The sequence below is a fragment of the Python bivittatus genome, unplaced genomic scaffold (assembly GCF_059951505.1).
Source record: "Python bivittatus isolate LINGU-HERP-01145 unplaced genomic scaffold, Pbiv_v1 ctg000700_np1212, whole genome shotgun sequence".
NCBI lineage: Eukaryota > Metazoa > Chordata > Lepidosauria > Squamata > Pythonidae > Python > Python bivittatus.
The window spans coordinates 48,505,042-48,524,677 of record NW_028277098.1 but is presented as its reverse complement, the minus strand read 5'-3'; the positions used below and the strand labels follow the sequence as shown (position 1 = coordinate 48,524,677).

At 38.0% G+C, this 19,636-nt stretch overlaps 1 protein-coding gene across 1 annotated transcript in view; it reads left to right on the top strand.

Moving 5' to 3' along the window:
- The window catches only part of LOC103049160 (fatty-acid amide hydrolase 1), a 32,396-nt gene extending 18,744 nt beyond the window's left edge, over nt 1–13,652 (top strand). Inside the window, exons 8-15 of the mRNA XM_007430157.3 lie at nt 2,290–2,415; nt 3,259–3,356; nt 7,092–7,191; nt 8,884–8,924; nt 10,158–10,197; nt 11,898–12,006; nt 12,960–13,105; nt 13,193–13,652. Of these exons, the coding sequence (XP_007430219.1) occupies nt 2,290–2,415; nt 3,259–3,356; nt 7,092–7,191; nt 8,884–8,924; nt 10,158–10,197; nt 11,898–12,006; nt 12,960–13,105; nt 13,193–13,321 (789 nt within the window). The 3' untranslated portion in view covers nt 13,322–13,652. The remainder of the gene's footprint in view (nt 1–2,289; nt 2,416–3,258; nt 3,357–7,091; nt 7,192–8,883; nt 8,925–10,157; nt 10,198–11,897; nt 12,007–12,959; nt 13,106–13,192) is intronic.
- The last annotated feature ends 5,984 nt before the right edge of the window (nt 13,653–19,636 follow it).

Genomic DNA, 19,636 nt, shown 5'->3' with positions numbered 1-19,636 from the left:
AATCCAGCTGCAGCGTCATCTCTCCCTATCACGAAGAAGTGTTTAAGCTGCCACATTCTCACTGGAAATCCCCATCCCACCCAAACTTTAGAAAAGAAAACCTGGAGTTATGGCCCATCAACATGTGCTACATAATCACCCTGCCCACTTTGTCTCTCAGCTTCAGAAAAATAATAGTAAACCAAATCAGCTGTCAGCTATGAAAATGTGTTGCATGTTTGCCCACAGGGAAAAGGATATTTAAAGGACCATCTTGTTTTTTTCCCTTGAACTTGTGTTAGTGTTGTGCTCAGGCACTGAGGCCCTGCTTCGGGACTCACCGTCTTCTGAAGAACGGACTCTTTCTTTTGAGGCATCCCTGTCTTTTAAATTTCCATCTTGAAGTGTTTTCTTCTTCACACTAGGAAAGCATTTCATGATTTGATCCTGTGCTTCAGAACTGTTAGCTAAGGAACATTAATAATTGACCTAAGCACCCTCTGCTGGTGTCTCTGGAGTTAAACTAGTGGGCTGATATTTACACCAGCAGACTTAACCCAGTCTTTTGATAAAGAACTGCTGGAGTGACTGAGAAATGGACGTTTCCATAGCTAATCTAGTTCCGATTTACCCAGCGTGGTGACCTACAGGTGAAACTGGAAAAATTAGAATATTGTGCAAATGTTCATTTATTTCAGTAAGGCAACTCAAAAGGTGAAACTAATATATGAGAGAGACGCATTACATGCAAAGCGAGATATGTCAAGCCTTACTTTGGTATAATTGTGATGATTATGGCATACAGCTTATGAAAACCCCAAATTCACAATCTCAGAAAATTAGAATAGTGTGAAAATTCTAGGCTCAAAGTGTCCCACTCTAATCAGCTAATGAATCCATAACACCTGCAAAGGGTTCCTGAGCCTTTAAATGGTCTCTCAGGCTGGTTCAGTAGGAATCAAAATCATGGGAGACTGCTGACCTGACAGCTGTGCAGAAAACCATCATTGACACCCTCCATAAGGAGGGAAAGCCCCAAAAGGAATTGCAAAAGAAGTTGGATGTTCCCATAGTGCTGTATCAAAGCACATCAATAGAAAGTTATGTGGAAGGGAAAAGTGTGGAAGAAAAAGGTGCACAAGCAGCAGGGATGACCGCAGCCTGGAGAGAATTGTCAGGAAAAGGCCATTCAAAAGTGTTGGGGACTTTCACAAGGAGTGGACTGAGGCTGGAGTTAGTGCATCAAGAGCCACCACACAGAGACGGATCCTGGACATGGGCTTCAAATGTCGTATTCCTCTTGTCAAGCCGCTCCTGAACAACAAACAACGTCAGAAGTGTCTTACCTGGGCTACAGAAAAAAAGAACTGGTCTGTTGCCCAGTGGTCCAAAGTCCTCTTTTCTGATGAGAGCAACTTTTGCATCTCATTTGGGAACCAAGGACCCAGAGTCTGGAGGAAGAATGGAGAGGCACACAATGCAGGATGCTTGAAGTCCAGTGTGAAGTTTCCACAGTCTGTGTTGATTTGGGGAGCCATGTCATCATCTGGTGTTGGTCCACTGTGCTTCATTAAGTCCAGGGTCAACGCAGCCGTCTACCAGGAGATTTTGGAGCACTTCATGCTTCCTTCCGCAGATGAGCTTTATGGGGATGCTGACTTCATTTTCCAGCAGGACTTGGCACCTGCCCACACTGCCAAAAGTACCAAAACCTGGTTCAATGACCGTGGGATTACTGTGCTTGATTGGCCAGCAAACTCGCCTGACCTGAACCCCATAGAGAATCTATGGGGCATTGCCAAGAGAAAGATGAGGGACATGAGACTGAACAATGCAGCGGAGCTGAAGGCCGCTATTGACGCATCCTGGTCTTCCATAACACCTCAGCAGTGCCACAGGCTGATAGCATCCATGCCACGCCGCATTGCGGCAGTCATTGCTGCAAAAGGGGCCCAAACCAAGTACTGAGTACATATGCATGCTTATACTTTGCAGAGGTCCGATATTGTTCTATTTCCAATCCTTGTGTTATTGATGTCATGTAATATTCTAATTTTCTGAGATTGGGAATTTGGGGTTTTCATAAGCTGTACGCCATACTCATCACAATTATACCAAAGTAAGGCTTGACATATCTCACTTTGCATGTAATGCGTCTATCTCATATATTAGTTTCACCTTTTGAGTTGCCTTACTGAAATAAATGAACATTTGCACGATATTCTAATTTTTCGAGTTTCGCCTGTACTTCTAAAGCACCTACCATGATTAATTGTTTTGAAAATTCTTCCTGTTCTTCTGTTGCTCCAGGTTTATACCAGCTCTGCTCCTCTCAGAATAGGATATTATGTCAACAATTCCTATAGCATGTTAAGCCCTTCCATGAGACGAGCTGTGCTGGAAACCAAGGAGCTTCTGGAAATAAATGGCCATGTGGTATGTATACTCATGGGGGGGGCAGTATGTTTCATTCCAAGGAGAGGTATGTTTCTGAGGGGAACACCAGTGGGCATCAGAGAGATTTTTGTTAGGGCTGCAGCAGAAAAGGAGAGGGCAAAACATCAAATAAATGTCATCTGGGTTTTCCCTCCCTATCTACTACCTCCACTGAACTGCCTGTTGTTAATGAAGGTTGAAGTTTTATATGGACTGAAGAGAGACCATCTCTTTTTGCCTTTGAGTATTCACTATTCTGGTTCACTTTGCCTTCATTTCTGTGTAATTTGCTTCTTAATTATTTCTTATGCCATTTTTGGTGTCCCACCATATAGTATTTAAAGAATTTGACTTGATTTGATTAATATAGAAAAATCTTTATATACAAGAAGGCTCTCAGATTGTTTCCAAGTGTTACACAGGACTGCCGTTTATGGAACATCTGTTGACTTTTAGTAGAGTTGTACAAGCCTTTCTAAAGTGAAAAATTGAATCACATGGAACTGAATAGATTTTTATCCTTTTGTTGATTTAGAGAAGTGTTTTTCAAAATTGGCAACTTTAAGATAGGTGGACTTCAACTCCCAGAATTCCTTAGTTAGCATGCTGGGGAATTCCACACATCTTAAAGTTGCCAAGTTTGAAAAACACTGATTTAGAGAAATGGCTTTTTCTGAGTCAATTTCTGCTTATGAATTGACTTTCTGTTGACACAGTAAAAAGTCTGATCACTGTGATTCCTGGTAGTCCATGTTTAAGACATGAATACCTGATTATAGTATTTCCTCCTGCATATAAAGCAATTAAAAAAAACTTTTTAAATGTTCTCTCATTTCTTTTTAGTTGGTCCCCTTTGAGCCATATCACATGAACTATTTTATGAACAACTTCTTTGCTCCAGGCTTTTTTGCTGATGGTGGTGCCACTGTCTTAAAGTCTTTGTAAGTATTTTGTTTTCTATAGTCTGAGGTGTATGTGAGGGAACAAAAGGAGTAGAAGGCTTATTTTGTGGAAATGATTTTCCCCCTTTTCTTATCCTGTGTTTCCAATTATTTTCAGTAGGTGGATACAGGGATTTAAGTTTTCTGATGCTGAAAGCTGCTACGAACAAAACATTTTGGACTTGTGCTGTATGAATCTTTTTTCCTCTTGTTTCAAACTACAACATCCATAACTCTGCTGGAAGCTTTATTTTTATTATGGATCAAAAATACTACCAGTAGTCCTCACTTAGCGACCTCAATTAGAACTGAAAACTCCATTGCTAAGCGCTGTGGTCGCTAAGCAGAAAATCATGTGACTGTGACAGGCTTACAGTGTCACTCCCCATTTGGTTGTTAAACAGATCACCACAGCCATTAAGCAAGATATCATGTGGCCGTGACTTGCATTTTACTTCTGCGTTCTCCATTAACTGTGCTTGTTGGAAGCCAGTTGTGAAGCACGTGAATGGTGACCACGTGATGCTGCCATGGTTGTAAATGTGTGCTGGTTGTGAAATGCCCAAATGGCGATCATGTGACCATAGGCTGCTCTGATAGTTGTAAATGTGAGGATTGGTCACAAAGCTGCTTTTTCTACATTGTTGTAATGTTGAACAGTTGATAAATGAGGCAGTTGATAAATGAGGACTATCTATATGTATGTGGAGGGATGCGATACTATATAAAACAGCCTACTACGGTAATATAGGCAGTATAGTATCCTGCTTAATGTTTAAATGGAGAAAAATCAGCTTCAAGTCTCTGTTTAACCATAAAGCTCACTTTGAATATTTACTGTCTGTCAGCCTAATATTCCAGGATTGTTGTCAAATTAAAATCACAAGCTGGGAACAAGATATACAGATATCATACAAGAAATCAGAATAGTGTATCAGTGCAACAAATCAATATAGTGGAGAGAATTAAATTGTGTAATAAAATCTTAAATAGAATACCATTCACAGTATAGGGGAAAAGTGTACACCAGTTCAAATGGATGCTAGAATGGCTATGGAGAACATCAAGGAAATCATGAGAGAGGAACACTGTTTTTTAGAAAGTGGAAGTCTTGGCAACATTATATTTATTTATTTATTAGTTATGTATACCACCTTTCCTTCAGGTACCTAAAGTGACATACATAGCACTCCTCACTCATTCTGCAGCAGAACAACAATTCTGTGAGGTAAACTGGGCTGGATGAGAGTGACTGGCCCTTATTTGACCCAGTGAGCTTCTGTGGCTCAAAGTGGATTAGAACCTGGGTCTTTCCCCATGCAAGTCTGGCACCATCACATTAACTCTCATTTTAGAAAGGACCTGCTTAGAAAGGACACACACACACACACACACACAGTCACAGTCACATGTTCACCTTTTAAAAAAGTACATTAGATGAACAGATAGAGAGATGGAGATTTCACTATCCAACTAGGTAACATCATCAGTGCTAGTGAGTGTCTATCAAAAAACAACCCACACTAACCAAGTGCTCCATTACCAAAGTAACAACCCAACCTCCCACAAGAAGAACTGTGTAAGAACATTATTCAGATGAGTACAAACAGTACTGCAGCAATTCAGAACACCAGAAAAAGGAAACAGACCACCTATACAACATCTTCCAACAAAATGGATACCCATGCAACTTTATCAAAAAGTGCCTGACCACTCCACCCACTACAACACAACCAACACAAGTTATGAGAAGGATAACACTACCATACATCAAAAACCTCTCAGAAACAACCAACAGACTATTACGAGCACATGGCATCACCATAGCACACAAACCAACTAAATTCCTCCAAAACATCTTAAGTAAACCAAAAGATGCAGTAGCCCAGGGGGAAAAAAACCCAGGAGTCATCTACAACATACAATGTAAGGACTGTAACAGCCACTATGCAGGTCAGACATGCAGACTAGCAGAGCGCATCCATGAACACCAACTAGCAGTCAGAAGACAAACTTAATCTCACAACACATGGACAGACTCAACTATAGTTTTAACTGGGAAACTGAGCATCCTTAGACCAAGCTAAATCCAAAAATGCTAGGGAATTTCTGGAAGCTCGGCATTCAGACAAATCATCCAGCAATAGACAAATAGAGATTAACCACATTTACACACTGTTCAAAAGAGACAATAAAAAAAGCTAAGAAGGACACAGAAAGAACACATCCTGTGTAGCAGCTTACACCCAGATAAGCAGGGATTAACACCAGACAAGCAAGCAGAAAACAATACCCTAATCAAGGAACTACCAAGGAGAAAATCACACCCCTACCAACACTGGCAGGGCAAGCTACAGTATATAAACGGAGTAAACCCCACACTCCCAAGCACTGATGATGTTACCTAGTTGGGTAATGAAACATCTGCAACCAAACAACCAAGCTCAGAGAGCACCAAGGACTCCACAGTTTAACCCTGAGCTCCATATATTCTAAGACCGGGGGGGGGGGGAGAGATTTTTTAAAAAAAGCAAGAAATGACTTTGAGAAGTAAACTGTTAACATGAATTCAAATAAAAAGCTTTCAGTATAGCACAACCAAGAAATATATAGCAATATAGCAGAACCAAAAAATTAAGGAGATACTTAATTTATTTGAATCAGTTCTTACTACAGATGAACTGGACCTGTTTAAAAGCCTGAACCATTTTATGGGAGTTTTTAGAGTGTGCCTTTGAAAAGTGGAATGAAAAGGAACCAGCAAGCAATAAGAGTCCTTAATGGGTTTCAGCGTGTGATAGTTGATTATCCTGCAACTTTAACTTATAATTGAAATTAATCGTAATTGGGTTGGAAAATAATTACAATAACTGTTTGAAAAAAATGGATCCAGGGAGCTGCCAAGAAATTACAGTGAGTTAATCTTAATGTCTTGCATAGATAAATGGAAATATAATTAAAACAATTAAATGTACAGAAGGGAAAGTTGTTGAAGAAGAATTGGATAGGTTTTTCTAAGAGAAGCCCTGCCTTGTTAGCCCTATAAAATGATTTGGAAAGTGCTGCCAAACATTTTACCTGGATATTTAATAGACATTGGCTGGCACATTGTTTTAAACCAGAATATAGTTGGTTTGATATTGGATTAGTGTGATACATGAACTCAGCTGCTGTAGCTTATTATAATAAACTTTGTATTGACAGCATACTAGGACTGATCAGTCATAGTATGATTGAACTTCCCAAACAGCTCTTGATAAAAGTCCTTCATTGGAAACCCTTGAGGAAATTTAGGAGTAATGAGATAAGAGAAGAGGTCCTTCTATAAATCAGTAACAGGTTAAAGAAGGTTAGAATAAAGGATAGAATAAATGGATAGCTTTCACAATGGAGAGAAGTAAGATTCTGCATTAAGCCCACTTTTTTTTTTCTTTTAACAGATGGGATGAACAGAGAAAGAACTGAATTTTCAGTGGAATGCAAGGTTATGGGGTGGGGGGTTAAAAATAAAGAGGGAGTCTGTAGGGCCACTGTTTGACTAGATGGCCTCTATGTCTGATTTAGTAGGATTTTTCTTTTGGTTTACAGATTAATCAGAATTGCTAATTTACATGGCAAACAGATTTCTGGATGCCAATAGTGTTAGCTGATGCCCTGGAATTGGAAGATAACGTCCATTGTGAAAATTATCTTAGCCTTTTATTTATGTATTTGGGTTGTCTTGTTTCCTTTCAGCGAAGGTGAGCCTAAAGATCCGAAACTACAGCCCTTCCTGCTGATGCTAAAATTACCTCACTGGTTACAAAGAGTCCTATCCTGGATCATCAGACCAATAGTAAGCCTGGTCTCTTGCTATCTTCATTTACCTGGAGGCTTTTCATTCTTTCATGAGGACAATCCTGTTAACTTCTGTTAATTCAGTTTGCACAGAGGACATACAGATCATGAAGTCTGGAGTACCTTAAGTGAGAAGAGTTCACATATTACTGCTAGGAATCTTTATTCTTCATTGCCATAATACTATATGTAAAAATATACTGAATAATATTAAGTTGATGTTGCCAAAAACATGTGAAAACCAGTATGGCTGAGTTATGTAATTACATTATCATAATAAATAGGTAGCAGTGGAAATCTGGTTCTTTTAATAGCTATAGAGTATGTCAGTACTTTTAACCTGTTTATATTTGCATTAACATGTATCTTTCAGGGTGTAGCATAAAGCTAGTTTAATCTTCACGTTCTCCTGACATTTGCTTGTTCCTTGAAACTTTCAATGTTCATTCTCTAATCAAAGTTGTTTTTCTAATACTACATACAACTGCATAATTTTGTAGCAGCAACCTCAGGTTTATCCATTCAAAACATGGGAGCAAATATAAATCAAAACCTAGGATGTGAAATCTATTAAGACACACACATTGTCTTTTTCTAGTTGTGTGTGGAGATACAGTCTTGACAGTTTTGGGCCTTTTTTAAAATGGAGGATTTTGAACTTCAGTATTATATTCTTAAAAACATGTAATAGGTATCACAATGTACCCTTTTGGATGTGGACTTGAGATCTATGTCCTCTATCTAAGCAGTCCCACTTTCCCTTAAAGTGCCTTTTCTTCCCAATAAGATTTAGTTAGTTGGCCAATTTATGTAGCCGCCCATCTCATTAAGTGTGATTCTGGGTGTCATACAAACATAATAACAATTAAAAACCATAAAACACTCAAGCATAAATAAAAAGAAAACATAAAAACCCAAGATTGCAGGAGAACAATCACTTGACATCATACAGCCACCTTGCAGGCTCATCATGGGATCCCCAAGGTTCCTATAAAGTTCAGAAGAAATGACACACAGTGAGCAGATTGATACTAAATTGCTTAAAAAAAAAATCATGGCTAAATTGCAGGGCATGCATTTTCCCCAATTCAGAATTGTATATCATTTGGGAATAAAGAATAGCATGATGTGTGGGGCAGAGGAGGGATGCAGTTAGATGGTGATCGTGATGATGATGTTGGAGTTATATGCTGCCTTTCCCCCAAGAGCACAAGGCAGCTTATGTGAGGATCTCCCTTCAGTTTATCCCCCCAACAAAAACTTTGTGAGGTAGGTCGAGCAGAGAGAATGACTAGTTCCAAGTCACCCAGTAAGTTTCCATGGCTGATGGTGGACTGGAACCTGGGTTTCCACAGTTCTAGTCTGTGACTTTAATCACTACCCTACACCAACTGTGAACAATCTAGCTTTGACATGCTCAATATATAATATAATAAATTTGATGTAGGGTATATCAGACTGCATTGAAACAACTGAACTTCCTTACCCTTCAGCCTTCCAAATGGGTTGGGACTACTGTTCCCAGCCGGGAAAGGTTAGAGAAACAGATTAGCTGCTTCTTGGCTACTTGTGTTTCATTCTAAATTGTCAGTGAGTCAGACATCATTCTGAAGTATAATATTTAAGATGCTTTACCATTTATTTTTAAATTCATCCCAAGTGTGGCACTTTTCATTTTTTTTTTCCTTAGCATATTCGTCTGTCAAGAAGTTTGAGGAACCTGCATGAAAGGTAAATATTGTTGGTGGGAGATTAAGGCCTTCATTTTTTAATGTTGCTTCTGTAGTAAGTGGGTGGTTTTTTGCTTCCTGATGTTATGGTTCCTGTTTGGATGGAATTTGTGGTGAATATGCTTTTAACCAAGCAGAAATTATTGCATCTGCAGTAAGGTTTTCCAGCAGTAGTTTAGTATAAAACAAGGACCTGTGTGATGAGTTTTGTATGTGATTCCAAAGAACTACAGCTGTAGAGTAGCAGTATAAGAGGCTATGTATGTGCAGAACTAACTAGAATGAACTTGTTCCCATCTACCCCAAAATTAACACTACATTTTATTTCTTAAATCTTGTAAAAGCTCTGGATTTTCACAGAATAATGTAACATTATTTTGAATCTATCGTTTAGCACCTATAACATGAAAAATCATGCAGTGGTGCCCATTTTGCGAATATTTTCCTAACCCTTGCTTTTTCAGTAGTTTTCTATGTATTTGTTTTAATTGTTCTCTGCTATAGTAAATACTAGATATGTGTTCTTAAAATTATGAAGACTCCATAATATAACTGTTGAAGCCAACAATTCTAGCCAAAACAATGCAGATGTTTTTGGATGTGTGGTTCCGTTGACATTTCCTAAAAGATACCTTGTGCATTCATATATTGTCTGTATATTGTCCTTTTCAAGGTAAAGGCAAATCTAAATAACACGGGAACAAAATATCATTCCTTGTGTTGACTTTATAGGATAAATATGAGGTGGCATTTCCTGGAGGAGAGCACTATGGGTTGGGGAACACTGTTTAATCCTTCCTTGGTATGAATTGTTTTCGGTTGTTCCCCTTCTCTCATCCCAACTTGCAGAGGGAAGTAATTTGGGATAAAAAGAAAATAGGTTGGTATATACAGTATAGGAGGATTTATATATACAGGAAGGGATTTTTAAAAAAACTACATTTTCTTCCCACTGATGCTTCTTACAAATACTTCTTGATCTCCATATTGATGCTTTCAGCAACAGTTGGTTTATTTTGCCAAAGTTAATGTGCTAACTTTACTGCCATTACTGTACAATACTGTTCTCCAGTCTTGTGCCCACTGAATGTATTAGACTCAGTTCCAGTCTGCCCAGAGGAATTAAAACCAGCATAGCTGTCTAGCATCAGCTTGGGGAACGCTATTATAGGTCATGAACATAGACAGCCAATTCCATGTGTCTGTTGTTCACCTCTTTTCTCTGAATTTTTAGGTCTGTAAAAGAGCTTTGGAAATATCACTTGGAAGTTGAGGTAAATTTTCTTTTAGAATCTTTCCAAGCTTCCAAAATCTTGCCTGTGTATTTTCTGAGGCATGTAAAGAAAACAGCATAGTCTTCTTCAACCTCAGACCACAGATTTAAAGCATTCATAAAACTTACAGTGTCTTTACTCTGTACTCTGATGCTCTCCAGTCACATCAGACTTCTGTACCTCCCATGATCTCCAACCATTGGTCATGCTGCATGGGGTGTTGGAAACTAAAATCCAACATGTTCGGAGGATGCAGCTCAGTAAAGATGGGCTTGTTGTGAATGTTGCCTCTGTGGATATTTCCAAGTAAAGACCAGCTCTGTCATCCCTGCATGGGAAGCTGTTCTTTCCTCTAAATGACAGTTTTAAATCTTAAATGAATATCAGATGCTTAATATACAAAAAACTGTGGTATCCACAGAATTTTTTTTGCAGGGGTTAAGCAGAAGCTGAAATGTAGGATGCGATTGTAACTTGTGCACTTCTCATGTCCTGTTATAGTTACACAGACTTGTCTATTTTTCTTGTATTTATGCTCTGTTGCTCAGTGACTTTTTCTGTGACAGGAATACAGATAGTCCTTGCTTAACAACCACATTTGGAACCAGAAACTCCATCGCTAATTGGCACAGTCATTAAGTGAAACATCACGTGACCCCGCCAGATTTACGACATCACTCCCACTGCAGTCGTTAAGGAAATCACTACAGGTTGTTAAATGAGACATCACGTGACAGTGACTTGCAATTTCACTGCTGGCTTCCCCATTGACTCTGCTTGTTGGAAGCTAGCTGTGAAGCGCACAAATGGCAATCCCATGACTATGGTACGGTGCAACTGTCATAAACGCCTCCAGTTGGGAAACGCCTGTATTTTGATCACGTGACCACAGGGACACTGTGATGGCCATAAGTACATGAACCAGTCATAAATTTACTTTTTCAGTGCTGTCGTAACTTTGAACAGTTGCTAAACAGACCAGTTGTTAAGTGAGGACTACCTATACATTCTCAAGAATGTACTGGATAAATATATTATTTGGCCACACCATATGTTTCCTAGTTGAACATTAAATCAGGAAAATATTCTTTGCTCTAGGAAAAGAGCATGAGATACTATTTTATTGCAAGTCAAGCTATTGGTTCATCTGGTAGCACCACCTCACCGGGGTTTCACACTGGGGTCTTTCCCTGCCTTATTAAATCTAGGACTTCTTGTAAGAGAATCCACTGTTGAGTTACAGCCTTTTCCTTCCTATTGGTAATATTGGGGGTACATGGGGGGTGGGGGGGCCTTCTCTACACAGTGGCAGTGCAGTGTGTGGAGAGCGGGGCTGGGGAGAAAAAGGGCAGATTTTGGAGCTCGGGTATTTTTAGAAGGGAATCCTGGGATCAGATGCGATTTTTGCTTCTGAGATCCTCCATTACGAGTTCACATCTAAGGAAGCTATTTTAAGTTTTAAAACAGTGTCTGCTTCAAGGGATGGATGAAGGAAAATGCGCAGACACTTAATCTCCAGGAGAGAGGGTTAATGTTGGTCATCCAAAAAGCACTTGTTCAAGGAACAGCAACTCAAAAGCCCACCTTTGCTGTGCTATCTGTCCTCTTGCCCCTACCAGATGCCACTGTATTTCTGGATGCCAGGTTTATTCATTGAGAAATAAAAGGTAGCCCTGCTGTGTAAATTGATCTCTTATTAGGAATACTGCAGAGAATTCATTGCAGAATGGAAAAGACTGGAACTGGATGTGCTGCTTTGTCCTGCATTGGGTCCTGCTTTTAAGAGTGGGTTTCCAGGAAGAATACCAGGTACTTTTTGGTAACTTGGAAAACCAAGTTTTGGAAGTATGTTGGAAACTTTAGAATCCAGGAGTGTCCTACTCCTATTCAATCAAATGTGACTAAATCCTAGGGCTGTGGTATGCTTTGATGTTGGGGCAAAAAAATCATGGAGTAACGCATGGGGTGCAACTATGATGCTTGTTTGCAACTCTTTGAACCAAACGCATCTAAAAAAAGATGGATCATGTGGCTGTACTGTCCCAAGGGTTGGCTACTTTAAGGAGTTTTCACTTTTGAATCTGAAGCACTACACAACCCTAATAAGTTCCCATTTTGGATCTTGCCACACTGGACAGGAATGGCAAGGGCTAGTATGTGTAACTCCATCCCGGCTTATAAGGGAAAGAGTTCACATAGCATGTCTCGTGTTGATGTTGAACATCTTACCTCAGCTACAGTTTATAAGAGGCAAATTAGCTGCTACTGAAAACGTCTGTCTAGTAAGTATTCTGTACAATGAAGCAAAGACCTTCACATAGGAAATCATTCATCCTTCCAAGAATATGTAACTACAGTTTTTGTGACAGTCCCAACACTATTTCTAAAGTTCCTCTTAAATAGAGAGACTGCAGACTCTGGGAATTTAATTTAACAATACAGTCTCTAAGGCAGTCAGATGATCATCAGCAATCGCACAGCCTGCAAAATAAAACTGTTTTGAGTGCCTTCTTAAAGACCAGAAAATTAGGGACAGCACATAGGGCTGTTAACATGGGACCTTCGGTGTCTGCACTTTTGCATTATTAGTTGCTTGAGATCAATTTCAGTTTTTCCAAATAATTTTCTCATCTGTAGAGTGGAGAGGAGATATGTGTGATTAGAATTATGAAGTACTGTCTTCCCTATGCTGTTAAACATTGCAAGTTGCTCAAGACAGTTGAGTAGTCATTTTATGTGTCTTATGTCTTTTGTCTGTACAGAGATTATTTCTTATACTGTCTTATATAACTTCTTGGACTTCCCTGCCGGTGTGGTACCAGTTACAACAACAACAAAGGAGGATGAGGAGGAGTTAAAGAGTTTCAAAGGGCACTTCAATGATCTTGGAGCCAAACTCCTTGCAGAGGTATTTGGAATTGCCTCATGACAGTGGCCAGCAGCATTTATTTGACACTTGTTGTAAAAAGCTGTTTTCCTTTTTCTTTCCTTGTAGGCAGTGAAAGAGTCTGTGGGACTCCCTGTGGCTGTCCAGTGTGTGGCTTTGCCGTGGCAAGAAGAGCTCTGTCTCCGGTTCATGAAAGAAGTGGAGACCCTAACCAGGGAAAAAACAAGGAAACGTTGAATATGATATCCCAGAAAGCAGAATGAAGTTATAATAACCATGGACTTTGGGGACTGACTTAGATTAAATAACTGAGGATTGTCACTACTGATGAAATTGTTGAGAAAGTATAGGGGAACAATAATTATAGGGGTTGAGCTTCATTCCTGTAAATACTTTCCATTGAAAGATCCAGTGCCATTCCTACACTGTAGATATAACAACATGCCAGGTCTAAAATAATGAAGTTAAAGTTTTTAATGTGCTTCTTGGAATCATGTATCTGTGGATGGAGGATGGAGTGAATAGGAAACATTTGAGGAATTGAATAAAAGTGATTTCTCTAATCTTGCCTGAGCAGAGATCAGAGTATGTTTGTCAGTTACTCAGCAACTTAGAAATATGTTAATTTTCAAGTTGTTGCAAGTGAGTTTAAGTATGAAAATGAATAACTCTTGGCATCAATAAAGACAGGTTAAAGTCCACACATCCTTTTTCCTGGCCCAGTTTTTCAGCTTCCTAATGTTCACTACAATAGATCTAAGCATATTTGCTCTTGATATAAGTTTGTTGCTTTTCTGGAATTACAACATTGTAAAACAGTGGCATGGCTTTTATTGTGATTACAAATATTTGTGATCTATCTCTTTATTTCTGCTTAGCTTTAAGTTTCTAGTTCCTTCATTTATTCCTATACAGAGAAAGGGTATGTCCAGTATTTATACCACAAAGATCCCCTTCATCTATTCTTCAGCCCCTACCTAACCATCTTTCTGCCCAATGTTCAGTTTCTATCCATACAACACACTGCAGGCCTATAAAGGCAAATGACAATGTTAATAAATAATCCCTCTTTATTAATTTTATATCCTTCCTTTCTCTTGAAGCACAAAACAGTATACATAGCACTTCAATTTTTTTCCTGCAACAACTCTTATGAGGCAGGTTGAGTTGAAAGGTAGTGATTGGCTCAAAGTCACCCAGCGAATTTCCAAGCTGCGGACTTCAACCTGGTCCTTGTCTTTGTGATCCACTAGAACACCGAGGCCCTTATTACATGTACCACTGCCAAGCCAGGTCACCCCAATTCAATACCTATTATGCCTTTTTTTTTTTCCAGGACTTTACATTTCCCCATGATGCTAGACATTATCACTGGACAGTGTTACAACGGATGGTGTTCTGCCAAAATTAGATCCCAAAAGGATTTATAGCACTACTGGGGGGGGAGCCACATCTTGTTACTGATCCTTCTCAGTTGATAATGTGCCATTGCATAATACACTAAGAAGTTTTATGTGAATTTCCTACTTCTCAGGAGGGTTAAATATAGTACTGCAGAAACAGTTATAAAAAGTAAACACTATATAATCAGCAATTTAGGACCTTACTAGAAGAACTGGACATGGCATATGCAGATTTGTTATACTACTGTGAGGTAAACTGGTTGAGTTGAAGGCAGAAGCTCCAGAGTTTCTGTTACCTTATTGCTGAAATATAGACTTGCACAGAGAACAAGGGCAAGCTAGTGACCAAGCTAAACAATCCAAAGTGGATCTGCGAACTGGCATTCATGGCTGGCATCAACCCCTGAAATTATTTGAAAGGCCCAAAATAGCTTCTCGGCAACCTGCATTTACTTTTGCCTGCCTCTGAAGGTTAGCAATCTCTGGCAAGGGTAACAGAACTGTATCACCTTGAATCACTGCCCAGTCGATACTGAGGGTGCAGCCAACACAGTCAATATTAAAACATGCTGGAGAGTTTTGTAGAATGCTTTTGATACCTCTGATTCAAGGCTGAATCAGAAATTGTTACTATAAAGTTCAAATACAAACTGAAGAACTGCAAGGTAATGCTGAACTAAAGGGGAAATAAATTCAAGCAAATCTGGTTGACATCTACAAATGGTACATCAGAGAAGATTAATTTCCAATTGCGAGAATGCAAGCTGTAAGAATCCTATCACTTGGCACAGGCTATGGCTGTCAGTAATTTTTTTCAACACGAACAACTGTTAGGAATTCTTATGTAAATTTTTGAGTGATGTCAAAATGGAAAGGCAGCTAAAAGTGGCAACATCTGTGTCCTAAACGTGAAGATCACAAAAGAGAAATGTGCCTAGCCTATATATATATAATTTAAATGTACATACTGCTGCTATATTTTAACTTGCCCATATTTTCTGATATAGACTGTTAAAAGGATTCTTATCTTTTATATAAATATTAAAATTCTATCGTTCTTAGAATGGTGATTTGCCACTTTACATTGTCAAGCAATGGATATTATTGCAATCTTTCTTAAGCGCTGCTATAAACCAAATTTTACTATACCATCTATTCATTGAGATATTATCTAGATATTTCCATTGTCTGCCAATAATTTGGCTGCTAAAAGTAGAAATTTGATGAATTTTTTTACTTCGCAATTTTTTGTTCTGTCCATCAAACATATGTAGTAAACTTAACTTTGAAGAAAACTCAATCTTCTGTTTAGTTATGTATGACATAACTAAAATGTTCTTTCAACAACCTGAAACTTTATCACATTCGCACTAAAGATGAAAGAATGGTCCCTTCAGTTTACAGCCTCATGAACAATTCATTGATATTTACGTACAAGATATATGAGACTTATCAGAGTTTGATGCTAGTGATGTAAGATATACTTCTGTATAGATCCTGCTAAGAATCCTCTGGGCTGCCATAGACACTAGCATTATTATCTAATTGTTTCCCTAAACTTAGATCTCAAGCTTCTTTTGGCTCAGTGGTACATTTGTTAATTCTTACCAATTGGAAAAAAACCAAGTTTCATTATTTTGCTTTACATTGCATACAGCAATAAATAAATAATTTATATTTGCCTCAAAATGAAGGAGGATGGGGCATACCTTGCTTAAGAATATATAATCAAGCAGCTGAGTTGATATTCCTTTCATAATGGAAAATACATCAAAATAGTGGGTTGAGATGTTGGCGTGATGGAATAATTTAATCCTTAAGACTGTGTTTGGAATTCATAAGCAAAAAAAAAATAATACTTTAGACCAGCATATTGCTAATCATTTTTCAAAACATTTTAAGTTTTGCTAAAACATTTTGGACTATCTAAGACTGTTCAGGTGACAATATAATGAATTAAAAATCTCTTAATTGTATAGCTTGGGCCAAATGCATTAGCTGTGTCTGAAGTTCCTAAGCTTTCCATATCAATGCAAAAAGCTTTTGAAGTTCCTAAATCTATACTTAATTTTATTTGGAAGATATGGGTAACTTATAGGTAATTTAGAAAAACGAATTAGGGTTTTAAAGAGGGTTAAATTAATATTTAGGACCTTAAGATCAACTAAATATTCTTTTTGGAGTACATTGGACACTCAAAGGATTTATGGTAAAGATTGGATTTCAAAATATGTATGCTGGAAGTGCAATATGTCAGAAGTGATTCTGTCATATCATTGGGGGACAATATACATTGTCATAATTTTGGTTTAATATTTATAAGGTTGTAAATAGGGTGTTTAGCAAAGAGATAAGGGTGTTAAATGGCATTCCAAAAATCTGGAACCTAATGAAATACAAAGAACTCTGGATTTACTGTGTGTGGATAGCAGATAAAAAGATTGGTTTGCTGTGGTGGAATTACTCTAATGTACCTGACTTAAATTTTTGGATAGAAATTTTACATTCATTGCATATGAACTTATTTTCTACTGACTTTGGGAGAAATCTTTATACACACACACACACATACATACACACATATTTGTAGATTGTTTTGTTAGGGTTGTTTATTGTTTTGTTAGTGTTGTAGATTAAAACAATAAAAATGTTTTTAAAAAGAAACAAGCCACTAACTTTGAGTGCATCTGTGTTGCCGGGTGTGGCATACTTGCTCTTAAAACTTGGCTTCCACAAAAGTAAGTATGTATGTAAATTATTGAATAAGCCTCCAGAGGGACTTCTGGGGTCAGAAATGGCAGACTGAAGATGGCTCCACCCTTAGCAGAGTTTGAGCCTGGAACTGGAGAACTGGAAGACGACAGGAATAGCCATCTTGCTCGCAACCAGAGTCGGCACCTTTTAAAGGACACTCAGTTCCCAAACTTCCTTTTCTAATCACATTCAGAAATTGCTTATTAACTATTTTTAAGCCATTAGAGACCTTTGGATTGACAAGTCTTAAAACACTGGGTGAATTTTCCTTCAATCCTTAATGAAATTAAATTTTAATCATAAGTTTAAGAATTCAAAAAAATTGAAATAAACAGCAAAAAGCTAAATAAGGCTTTGATCCTAGAAAGTTATAAACAGATTAAGGGTCCAGATAAATTTGGAATAAGATTTTAGAATTAATTATAAATAATCCTTCCCATGGGAAATAGATTTGTTTGGACTTTTGCAAGACAAAATGAAGATAAATAATTTTAAAAATTGGACGCTAGAGGGAACTAAAGATTTTAGTTAAAGGAGAAAAATACATGAGCCTGATTAACAGCTAATTAACTGGGATGTATAAAATGACACAAAACATAATGTCACATTGAAAATACTGAAAGACACTTTTGAAAAATGGAATCAGAAGTTAGCATCAATAATATCAATAGCAATGTTTGCTTATGTGGATAGACTGGGTCCAAAAGAAGTTATGGAAGAAATGACAGATAAGAAACAAGTTTTATTTGACAAGACAAAGATGACATCAAAAATGGATCTACAAATGACAGGCTACAAGAATAACATGGAAAAGGATGTCTCACTAAGAAACCAGTTGATGTTTTAAAAATCAAAGGGAAATGCAAATAATAAACCAAGAGATGACCTGGATAATTTTTTTATATGGGATTTACAAAGGAGGCTTGTTAAAGCTTTGAAGAATCTTTTGAGAAGGGACAAAGAAGATTTCTTGAGAAGAAATCAAATTCTGCGACATTATTTGAATGGACTAAAGATTAAGACTGTTAGAAATAAAAGGATGGAATATACATTTGGTTTATTTGATCAAGGTTAAAATAAGATATGCTGTTATTTCTGGTAACCCTTAATGGACTTTCTGCTGATACTAGGACTGAAAATATGATGCTTTATGGATTTGTTTATAAATAAGAGATGGGACATGGGATGAAAAGATAATTGGTTGTAAACTAAAAGGAGGTGAAGAGTTACAAAAATTGTTTATAATTGTTATGATGAAGGTTGGAAGTCACTTCTTTATATATTTCTTTTCTCTCTCTTTACTATATTCTTACTTTTCTTTTTTCTGTTTTTTTCTTCTCCTTTCTGCCTTTCATTCTTTCTATTCTTCTTTCTTTCTTTTAGTTTGTATCTGATTTTACTATTGTAATTAAAATTCTTAATAAAACACACACACACACACATACACACACATATATATATATATACATACATACATACATACATACATACATACATACATACATACAGTGGGGCAAAAAAGTATTTAGTCAGCCACCAATTGTGCAAGTTCTCCCACTTAAAAAGATGAGAGAGGCCTGTAATTTTCATCATAGGTATACCTCAACTATGAGAGACAAAATGAGAAAATAAATCCAGAAAATCACATTGTCTGATTTTTAAAGAATTTATTTGCAAATCATGGTGGAAAATAAGTATCTGGTCACCTACAAACAAGCAAGATGTCTGGCTCTCACAGACCTGTAACTACTTCTTTAAGAGGCTCCTCTGTCCTCCACTTGTTACCTGTAGTAATGGCACCTGTTTGACCTTGTTATCAGTATAAAAGACACCTGTCCACAACCTCAAACAGTCACACTTCAAACTCCACTATGGCCAAGACCAAAGAGCTGTCGAAGGACACCAGAAACAAAATTGTAGACCTGCACCAGGCTGGGAAGACTGAATCTGCAATAGGCAAGCAGCTTGGTGTGAAGAAATCAACTGTGGGAGCAATAATTAGAAAATGGAAGACATACAAGACCACTGATAATCTCCCTTGATCTGGGGCTCCATGCAAGATCTCACCCCGTGGGGTCAAAATGATCACAAGAATGGTGAGCAAAACTGCCAGAACCACATGGGGGAACCTAGTGAATGACCTGCAGAGAGCTGGGACCAAAGTAACAGGCTACCATCAGTAACACACTATGCTGCCAGGGACTCAAATCCTGCAGTGCCAGATGTGTCCCCCTGCTTAAGCCAGTACATGTCTGGGCCTGTCTGAAGTATGCTAGAGAGCATTTGGATGATCCAGAATAGGATTGAGAGAATGTCATATGGTCAGATGAAACCAAAGTAGAACGTTTTGGTCTAAACTCAACTTGTTGTGTTTGGAGGAGAGAGAATGCTGAGT